At 46.6% G+C, this 11,682-nt stretch overlaps 1 protein-coding gene across 1 annotated transcript; it reads left to right on the top strand.

Moving 5' to 3' along the window:
• The first annotated feature begins 1,246 nt into the window (after positions 1 to 1,246).
• LOC123774534 (ribosome-binding protein 1-like) lies at positions 1,247 to 2,977 on the top strand. The gene has a single exon (XM_045768870.2). It carries the CDS (start codon positions 1,247 to 1,249, stop codon positions 2,975 to 2,977), a length of 1,731 nt encoding a protein of 576 aa, XP_045624826.2.
• The last annotated feature ends 8,705 nt before the right edge of the window (positions 2,978 to 11,682 follow it).

Here is an 11,682-nt window from a genome sequence, read left to right as displayed (position 1 = left end):
TCCAAGGCAGAACAAGGAAAGGAAGTAAAACTTGCGAAGCAAATGCAAACAAGGAAAGAACACATGAACGAAGAAAGGAAACGAGAAAAAGAAAAAAGAACGTGAAGAGTGACTGCTAATGAGAAACAGAACAGGAAATATAATACGAGAAAATTAAAAACACGAAAGATAACGAAGAAATAAAATTTGAATTTCAGGTATTGTGTGGTGAGCACGGTGAAGTATGGTGCGAGGTGTGTGATGTAAACTAAGAAACATTAGTTTACATCACACACTCAACTTTTGTGTGCGATGCTCTCTTTCACCACACACTTTACACTTGATCTAGTTCTCTTGATTACTTGTTGACGAATTCCAGAGTCCTTCCACTTCTCTGGTGTGTGAGGCTGTCTTCATAGCCCTGAAGGACAACATAGCCGTCACACCCAGGCTGATCCGGTAACTCCAGCAGAAACTTGCCCAGTTCCTCGTAAAAGCTGAACTACCTGACACAACCGTAGTCCTGTTGTATTTGAGCTATGAGAACATCTACTAGGCTACTGATTTTGCTGCCTACCCCGAGCATGTGTAATGACACATTTCATTCTAAAATACACAGTATATGTGCTAGCTCGTGTCTCCGACCAAGCCTCCTGGTTAATACCACCTCCTGGTTAGCATAAATTGCGTCAACAGTTGCACCACCGCGCGTACCAGTTGTGTCAACTAACAGCTCGACAGCATCAGCGACATCAACCCTGGGTAGGACTGAGAACAACGGCCGAGGCTGGGAGGAAGCGAGTCTTACAACTAACTCATATGGAACCACAAGTGCAAACCATGACAGCCACGCCCTCTCTCAACTAATACACCCACCAAACAACATTTCTCATCATGAATCATTAGCTACGGTAATCCAGTGTGTTAATACACCATCATCTCCCCCATATGAGGAGAAAGTCCATATTTGATTAAGCATAATATTAGAGAGAATAATAATGGTACAGATTTCACCGAAACATTAAAGTGCCACGTCAGGGTGCCACGTTAGGGTGCCACAACACCAAAGAGCCCACAACGCTAGGGATGGGGGGGGGGGGAAGACAACACTAGGGGAGACCACAACACTGGGAAGCACACAACATCAGGGGGCGACATCAGTGCCACTAAAACACCCATAACATCAGACATACTGCAAGGAATATAATATGAGAAATCCACAAAAGGGGATCATAACATCTGATAAAGACACCAGGGCCATAACATCATGGGAGCCTTACACCAGAGCCATAACATCATGGGAGCCTTACACCAGGGCCATATCATCATGGGAGCCTTACACCAGGGCCATAACATCATGGGAGCCTTACACCAGAGCCATAACATCATGGGAGCCTTACACCAGGGCCATATCATCATGGGAGCCTTACACCAGGGCCATAACATCATGGGAGCCTTACACCAGGGCCATAACATCATGGGAGCCTTACACCAGGGCCATATCATCATGGGAGCCTTACACCAGGGCCATAACATCATGGGAGCCTTACACCAGGGCCATAACATCATGGGAGCCTTACACCAGGGCCATAACATCATGGGAGCCTTACACCAGGGCCATAACATCATGGGAGCCTTACACCAGGGCCATAACATCATGGGAGCCTTACACCAGGGCCATAACATTATGGGAGCCTTACACCAGGGCCATAACATCATGGGAGCCTTACACCAGGGCCATAACATCATGGGAGCCTTACACCAGGGCCATAACATCATGGGAGCCTTACACCAGGGCCATAACATCATGGGAGCCTTACACCAGGGCCATAACATCATGGGAGCCTTACACCAGGGCCATAACATCATGGGAGCCTTACACCAGGGCCATAACATCATGGGAGCCTTACACCAGGGCCATAACATCATGGGAGCCTTACACCAGGGCCATAACATCATGGGAGCCTTACACCAGGGCCATAACATCATGGGAGCCTTACACCAGGGCCATAACATCATGGGAACCTCACGCCAGGGCCATAACATCATGGGAACCTCACGCCAGGGCCATAACATCATGGGAGCCTTACACCAGGGCCATAACATCATGGGAGCCTTACACCAGGCCCATAACATCATGGGAGCCTCACACCAGGGCCATAACATCATGGGAGCCTTACACCAGGGCCATAACATCATGGGAACCTCACGCCAGGGCCATAACATCATGGGAGCCTTACACCAGGGCCATAACATCATGGGAGCCTCACACCAGGGCCATAACATCATCGGAGCCTCACACCAGGGCCATAACATCATGGGAGCCTCACACCAGGGCCATAACATCATGGGAGCCTCACACCAGGGCCATAACATCATGGGAGCCTCACACCAGGGCCATAACATCATGGGAGCCTCACACCAGGGCCATAACATCATGGGAGCCTCACACCAGGGCCATAACATCATGGGAGCCTTACACCAGGCCCATAACATCATGGGAGCCTTACACCAGGGCCATAACATCATGGGAGCCTCACACCAGGGCCATAACATCATGGGAGCCTTACACCAGGGCCATAATATCATGGGAGCCTTACACCAGGGCCATAACATCATGGGAGCCTCACACCAGGGCCATAACATCATGGGAGCCTTACACCAGGCCCATAACATCATGGGAGCCTTACACCAGGGCCATAACATCATGGGAGCCTCACACCAGGGCCATAACATCATGGGAGCCTTACACCAGGGCCATAACATCATGGGAGCCTCACACCAGGGCCATAACATCATGGGAGCCTCACACCAGGGCCATAACATTATGGGAGCCTTACACCAGGGCCATAACATCATGGGAGCCTTACACCAGGGCCATAACATCATGGGAGCCTTACACCAGGGCCATAACATCATGGGAGCCTCACACCAGGGCCATAACATTATGGGAGCCTTACACCAGGGCCATAACACCAAGACGCCACACCAGAGGTAACACCAGAGGTAACACCAGAAGACCACGACATAATGGGACCACCACAAGAGCAACATTGGCGTCAACACCAGGAGGGAGGGAAGGAGGGGTGATCAAACCACCAGGGGGGCGGGGGACCACAACAACAGTTACATATAACGTCAAAAGCAAGAGATCAAACACCATCTATGGCTGTCAGAAGCAACACTACACCGTCGCCCTCGTCCCACCACGGGTCATTCATTAACACAAACATTTAGTAGTCAGCTTCAACATCACACGGAGAGGTGGTGGTTGTTGTTTCAGATTTAACTACTCAGAACGAAGTGTCCATGTAGCACGGGCTATGGTGAGCCCGTGACCCCCCCCCCCCACCCGGAGAGGTCATGCAAACCTCTTTAATGTACCTCGGAGATCGGTTCTTTGAGCCGCCAACCTCTTTACAAGGGCCCACCAGTTTCCTAAACATAGCCTTAAAAATGCACCGGGTACCTTGAGGTTACCTTTATTTGGTTATTGAGGACCACTGTACCAACTGTTCCGTCTGATTAATCAGTCTGACCTGGTTAATCATAGCCCGGTTGATCAAGTGCCTATGGATTTTTTTTGTAAGGTTGTTGACAACCTTGGCCCTTCATAGTTATTGAAATGACAATAAGAATACCAACTCTAGTGTGTAGATATGAAACTTAATATCTTCCAGGACTAAATAATGATGCTTCTCTCTCGCCCGAGCTTCAACAAGTACAATTTGAGAGATTTAAAGCCTACAAGGCCAGAGGGATGGCACAATTTGTAAAAATGTCCCGTTGAAAAGCAGGGATACAATAAGTACACTTAAGAGGATTTGATAAACAGTAAGATTCCTGTGCTTGTCAACACCCTTGTTGTAAGTGTAAGGGACACTACAACCCCCCCCCCCTTAACACTACTCAGGAGGGAACCTCATAAACACCTCCAAAGGGTGGTGGCACCCCTGATCATCCTGGCTGTTTTCTCTGTTTTCTCAGGGGGGGGGGGGACGGGTGCACGTGGTGATGTGAGACCACACAGCACTGGCCCCGGGAGGTGGCGGGGGGGGGGAGGGGTGAGTGGGTGCACGTGGTGATGTGAAACAACACAGCACTGCCCCCCCCCCCCGGGGTGGTGGGGGTGGGGGGAGGGGGTGCACTCCTCGACCCGTGACATTGACCAAAGTGGGAGTGTGATGATATAATGAGCGCCGCCTGGTTGGCTCACACCTGCCTCAACTAGGGCGCTGGAGGCCGCGGTAGAGAAGGGGTGTGGAAAGGTCACATCACTTGTCCTGCCCATCCTCTCTGACATCATCAACCCCTATAACACACACACACACACACACACACACACACACACACACACACACACACACACACACACACACACACACACACACCTGCACTCTTCAAACATAGTACTCCCTCCCTCTCACACACACACACACACACACACACACACACACACACACACACACACACACACACACACACACACACACACACACCTGCACTCTTCAAACATAGTACTCCCTCCCTCACACACACAGAATGTCAGGGAACACACAAGAATGAGAGGCAACAATGAAGCAGCGAGACTCGACCTAGTCTTCACTCTGAACGACTCAAACATAAGGGAAAACGGTTTTGAAGCCCCTGTGGGAATGAGCGATCACAGCGTACTGATGTTTGAGTATTTGGTCGAAGGGTTAATATACTCAAGTTAGGGCCCTGAAAACAAAAGGCTAGCATTCTGAAAAGGACACTATGAGGATACAAGAAAACAGATATATCTTGGGAAACTAACTTGGGATCTTGGGATCCCAAGATCCCTAACTAAATATCTTGGGATTCCTAACTAACTTGGGATCTTGGGATCCCAAGATCCCTAACTAAATATCTTGGGATTCCTAACAGATATATCTTGGGAAACAAAGCTCAGAGTTAAGACGACGCAAGATATGATGGACTACATCACACATAAGTGTAAGGAGGCAGCAGACAAGTTCGTCCCAGTCCAAAAGGAAAGAAATTAAATGCAGACGAAAAACCCCATGGTTTAATCAGAGATGTAAGCTAGCAAAGCAAATACGTACAAGGGCGTGGAGAAACTATAGAAATAATAGGACACTAGAGAGCAGAGAAAGATGCCAGAGCGCCAGGAATGAATACGTCAGGGTGAGAAGAGAGGCAGAAAGACAATATGAAAATGACATAGCAAGGAAGGCAAAGACTCAAGGCAACATAAATTGCTGCACAGCCACATCAGGAGAAAAACATCAGTGAAGGAACAAGTAATGAAACTGAGGATAGGGGCAGACAGATTCACTACAAACGACAAGGAGGTACGAGGAACTCAATAAGAAATTTCAGGTCTTCACAGTAGGGAAGGTGAAGTCCCAGAGATAGGAGAGGGAAGATCTAACCAAACACAACTAAATGAGTTTATGATTGCCAGTGGGGAGGTGAGGAAGCATCTGCTAGAGTTGGAAGTGACAAAGGCTATAGGCCCGGATACCTGCTTGATGGGATTCTGGGAGTTCTTCTACTTTCCAAGCCCGGCCTGAAGCCAGGTTTAACTTGTGAGGGCTTGGTCCACCAGGCTGTTGCTTGGAGCGGCCCGCAGGCCCACATATCCACCACAGCCCGGTTGGTCCGGTACTCCTTGGAGAAAATTATCTAGTTTTCTCTTGAAGATGTTCACGGTTGTTCCGGTAATATTTCTTATACTCGCTGGGAGGATATTGAACAACCGCGGACCTCTGATGTTTATAGTGTTCTCTGATTGTGCTTATGGCACCTCTGCTCTTCACTGGTTCTATTCTGCATTTTCTTCCATATCGTTCACTCCAGCACTCCAGCATATTTTACTGTGCAGATTTGGGACCTGACTCTCCAGTATCTTCCAGGTGTATATTATTTGATCTCTCTCTCGTCTCCTTTCTAATGAGTAAATTTGATGAACTTTGAGACGATCCCAATAATTTAGGTGCTTTATCGCGTCTATGTATGGATATATGTTCTCTGTATTCCCTTTATTTCAGCAATCTCTCCTGCTCTGAAGGGGGAAGTGAGTACTGAGCAGTACTCAAGACGGAACAGCACAAGTGATTTGAAGAGTACAACCATTGTGATGGGATCCCTAGATTTGAAAGTTCTCGTAATCCATCCGATCATTTTTTCTTGCCGATGCAATATTTGCTTGGTTATGCTCCCTAAACGTTAGGTCGTCAGACATTATTATTCCCAAATCCTTTACATGCTATTTTCCTACTATGGGCTCATTTGATTGTGTTTTGTACCCTGTATTATGTTTAAGGTCCTCATTTTTACCGTACCTGAGTACCTGGAATTTATCAAACATGTTATTTTCTGCTGCCCAGTCGAAACTGTATTAATATCTGCTTGTAGTTTTTCAATGTCTTCAACAGAGGTAATTTTCATGCTGATTTTTGTGTCATCTGCGAAGGACGATACGAAGATGTGACTTGTATTTGAGTTTATATCTGATATGAGAATAAGAAAAAGCTGTGGTGCACGGACTGTATCCTGCGGTACAGAGCTTTTAACTGTGCTTGGAGTCGATTTTATATGGTTGACTGTTACGCTGTGTTCTGTTCGATAGAAAGTTGAGCATCCAGCGTCCTACTTTACCAGTTATTTCCATTGACCTTATTTTGTGTGCTATTACACCCACACATGCACCCTATCCTTCCCACCCACACATGCACCCTATCCTTCCCACCCACACATGCACCCTATCCTTCCCACCCACACATGCACCCTATCCTTCCCACCCACACATGCACCCTATCCTTCCCACCCACACATGCACCCTATCCTTCCCACCCACACATGCACCCTATCCTTCCCACCCATACATGCACCCTATCCTTCCCACCCACACATGCACCCTATCCTTCCCACCCACACATGCACCCTATCCTTCCCACCCACACATGCACCCTATCCTTCCCACCCACACATGCACCCTATCCTTCCCACCCACACATGCACCCTATCCTTCCCACCCACACATGCACCCTATCCTTCCCACCCACACATGCACCCTATCCTTCCCACCCACACATGCACCCTATCCTTCCCACCCACACATGCACCCTATCCTTCCCACTCACACATGCACCCTATCCTTCCCACCCATACATGCACCCTATCCTTCCCACTCACACATGCACCCTATCCTTCCCACCCACACATGCACCCTATCCTTCCCACCCACACATGCACCTTATCCACCTCACTACACACACGCGCGCGGCAAGTGCTCCCACGGTGCGCCCACAAACACTAACATATTTTTGGTGTGCGGGGCAGTGTGCCGGCGGCAGCCACCGGCGGCCGGCCTTGTGGTTGACAGTGACACAGAAACAAGCAGAAGCGGCGTGAGTTGGCGCAGCTGTCTCTAGTCCGGAGATTATTGCTGCCGACCTTTGTACCAGGAATCTGATCACACAAGATGAAGGAATCCTGCAGGTGTCTTGGCACCTTCCACCTGAAGCTTAGCGCCGTACTCTCATCATGAGGTCGTGTGGGCCTGCAGGCCGCACCAACCAGGTCGATTGATTGATGAAGATTAAGCCACCCAAGAGGTGGCACGGGCATGAATAGCCCGTAAGTGGTGGCCCTTTTGAGCCATTACCAGTATCAAAAGATGATACTGGAGATCTGTGGAGGCGCAACTGCACCCTGCGTGACGGGAGATGTCTCCCGTGTGGAGAAGGGATGTTCATGTTTGATTGATTGATTGATGAAGATTAAGCCACCCAAAAGGTGGCACGGGCATGAATAGCCTGTAAGTGGTGGCTCTTTTGAGCCATTACCAGTATCAAAAGATGATACTGGAGATCTGTGGAGGCGCAACTGCACCCTGCGTGACGGGAGATGTCTCTGGACCAAATGGTGACCAAATGGTGCCCCACCACCACCAACCAGGTCTTCTGGACCAAGTATTACAAGATAACCCATGAACTCACCACCCATTCCCCTCACATGATAGTACTTATACTACTAACCATTTAGTGGAGGGTACCATTATGAACAGATGGACCAACACTGAACAACTTTTTGTAGTATTGTGTTGAGTTCGGAAAAAAATAAAAGTTAATAACCAAACATAAATCAGCCTAGGCCTAGCAGAACACACATATGTACTATGTTAGGCCTACGATAGCTTGTATTAGGCCTGGTATTGCAAGGAGAGTATAGGTTAGGTCTTGTATTAAATTGCCGATACAAAAAAAGTTTCCAGTTTGTACAAATTCACAAACACAAAAGTCAACTTTCTGGTGGTTCATCACTAAATATTGGTACTGTCTACCAAACAGTTACTATCAGTACTTTCATGTTAGGAGGCTGGGCTGGATCCCAGGCAGTGCTTGGTGAGTACAGTTCCCAGACCTCACTCTAGGTATAAGCATTAACACACACACACCCAAACCAAATCATGACAATTTAGATACCGACACGGTATCTTCTTCACCTTCCCTAACTAGTCAACCTCGATTAAAACCTTTAACATATTTCAGAATTATCCGGGATGTGATTCCTGCTCCCACATTGCGTGCAGCGGCGCCCAACAGCCTGACCAGAGACTAGGTCGCGCGGGACATTGATTCTGGGAACCACCTTTAATAAAGGTGGTTGAGGCCACGGGAGACATCTCCCGTCACGCAGGGTGCAGTTGCACCTCCACAGATCTCCAGTATCATCTATTGATACTGGTAATGGCTCAAAAGGGCCACCGATTACGGGCTATTCATGCCCGTGCCACCTTTTCGGTGGCTTAATCTTCATCAATCAATCAATCAGTGGTTGAGGCGTGATGGAGAGGTCGGTCGTGTGGTCAGGTCTACCACCAAGCCGCCCCTGCTCACTCGCCACCAGGCCTGTCCAGCCACTTTGACTGGACGGTAGAGCGACGGTCTCGCTTCATGCAGGTCGGCGTTTAATCCCCGACCGTCCAAGTGGTTAGGCATCATTCCTTCCCCCCGTCCTATCTCAAATCCTTATCCTTAACCCTTCCAAGTGCTATAAAGTCGTAATGGCTTGGCGCTTTCTGCTGATAATTAAAAAAACAAAATCGCCACCAGGCCCAGTTATCACTACGAACACCATTACATACTTCCATTAACATTGATTCTTGCAAATAAAACGATATATAAAATGACGGAAAAATAGACCAAATTCTGTAAGATATAAAAAAGGATAGCGAGGATTACAATATGTGATGCACATTTACATAAATTTAGCACTCATAGTGATATTGATGAATTTGTCCTACTTCCCATAAACTTGTAGCTATTTTTATTCCTGAAGAGGATGAAGAATTCATCTCATACACAGACCTTTTGATCACACTTCAACCTTGAGGATACCTTAAGGCGGTTCCCAGGATCAATGGTCTTATCAAAGAAATCAATGTCCTTATTTTTCGTAAGTTGTGAGTAACACTATATTATTATAATGATTTTTAGTCGAGCAGTGAAGAATTCCTACAGTAATGCCATCTGTCTGTCTCACCATTTGCACAGTGCAACAAAACCCAACGAAGACGTTGCACTGACATTTGGGAGCCGTAGCTATACATTCACTAGACGTGAGACGACTAACAAGAACCAGAGTAAACCGCCATCAAAGGTCAAGGTCACACTAACAAAATGTCAAATCGAACTCTCTCGTGTTTGATCTACAGCTCTATAAATGGACAAATTCAATAAGCGTTCTACAATCGTTCATCACTGCATACCCGTACGGTACATGGCGAAGCAGAACCTAGTACGCAAGCCTTAAAGGTCTTGGCCACAAATGTAAGTCAAACATGAATCGGAGTCTTCACAAACATGTTTATCATCACAAGACATTGAGACCGTACGTCAAAGATCAAGGCTGCAGACGGCTCCTAAACGCTGGCTACACACGGTGCTGGGGCGTCTCCCGCCTCCAGCCCCACCAAGCCCCAATACACAGTTTCAAGTGTAGATATGACTAAGCTCAATAGCTCGGGAACCTGTACAGGCAGTGGATTGATAGTTGAGAGCCGGGACCAAAGTGCCAGAGCTCAACCTCCGCAAGCACTACTAGGTGACTATACACACAGACACACAATGAATGAAAAACGTGATGTGGTGGAATTCATGGGATGCACTAGGAAGTGTTGTGGTGGAGGCTGACTCCATACACAGTTTCAAATGTAGATATGATAGAGCTAAGTAGGCTCAGGAATCTGTACACCAGTTGACTGACAGGACCAAAGAGCCAGAGCTCAACCCCCGCAAGCACAACTAGGAGAGTACACACACACGCGCGCGAGCGAGATGTGTGTGTGTGTGTGTTTACTAGTTGTGTTTACTAGTTGTGTTTTTACGGGGGTTGAGCTTTGCTCTTTCGGCCCGCCTCTCAACTGTCAATCAACTGTTTTACTACTTTTTTTTTTCCACACCACACACCCCAGGAAGCAGCCCGTGACAGCTGACTAACTCCCAGGTACCTATTTACTGCTAGGTAACAGGGGCATTCAGGGTGAAATAAACTTTGCCCATTTGTTTCTGCCTCGTGCGGGAATCGAACCCGCGCCACAGAATTACGAATCCTGCGCGCTATCCACCAGGCTACGAGGCTACTACTATGTGTGTGTGTATATGAGTGAGAGTGAGAGTGAGAGTGAAAGAGAGAGACAGAGAAAGAGAATGTGTGTGTGTGTATATATTATATTATATTATATATGCGAACAAGCCTGAATGGTCCCCAGGATATGTATATATTATATTATATATATATATATATATATATATATATATATATATGTATATATGTATATATATGTATATATATGTATATATATGTATATATATATATATATATATATATATATATATATACCCCTTCTAGGTTTTTAAAAAATTATATATATATATATATATGTATATATATATATATATATATATGTATATATATGTATATATATATATATATATATATATATATATATATATATATATATATATATATATATATATATATATGAGCCCCAGATTTGATCACAGTAGTACCTGGGGTTTACACGTTGAGTATTGCGAGCGCTGTTAACAACACGACTGAGGTAATATCATATGAACAGTTCAATTTATACACACCAAATGGTGTCTACGTAGGGGGGGGGGGGAATTTTTTTACATGACGGTTTTGAACGATGGTGCAAATCTTTGAGTCCAGCCGGGTACAAAGAACACCAAATTACAGAGGGTACAGTAACAACGGCGACCGAGTGAAACCTGGTACAGGCATACTTAATACATATTTTAATGTGTCCCTGGAAGGTCATTTCAACGCCACTCATGCTGTGAGTGAACATATCGCCATAATGCCAGCACTGGGCAGCATCACCACTCGTGGGAGTCAACATACTGCCATAGGAGCGTGTACAGCAACCCCAAATAGGAAGAAAACCAGTTGGGTTGTTAATCCTGCTACTTGTACAACCAAATATATAGTTTGTACAAGGAAGTCACAATAGTGTGATGGATTTATGAGAAAATCTTTTGGGAGTATTACGGAGCAAGTGAACTGGCATCCCGGGTTACCCCAGACGCCAACATTACCTCTAACAGTACTAGACAAAGATCAACTTAAAAGCAACACAACCACAAGTTCTTCACAACCTACAACAAGTTTGCAAGGAGCCTAACTGGC

This window comes from Procambarus clarkii, chromosome 51 (genome assembly GCF_040958095.1).
Source record: "Procambarus clarkii isolate CNS0578487 chromosome 51, FALCON_Pclarkii_2.0, whole genome shotgun sequence".
NCBI classification, from domain to species: domain Eukaryota; kingdom Metazoa; phylum Arthropoda; class Malacostraca; order Decapoda; family Cambaridae; genus Procambarus; species Procambarus clarkii.
The sequence above is the reverse complement of the archived record's forward strand: the minus strand, read 5'-3'. Positions and strand labels throughout refer to the sequence as shown.

Excerpts from the sequence above, each read along its gene's own strand:
- LOC123774534 (XM_045768870.2), top strand. The coding sequence starts at position 1,247 with ATGGGAGCCTTACACCAGAGCCATAACATCATGGGAGCCTTACACCAG.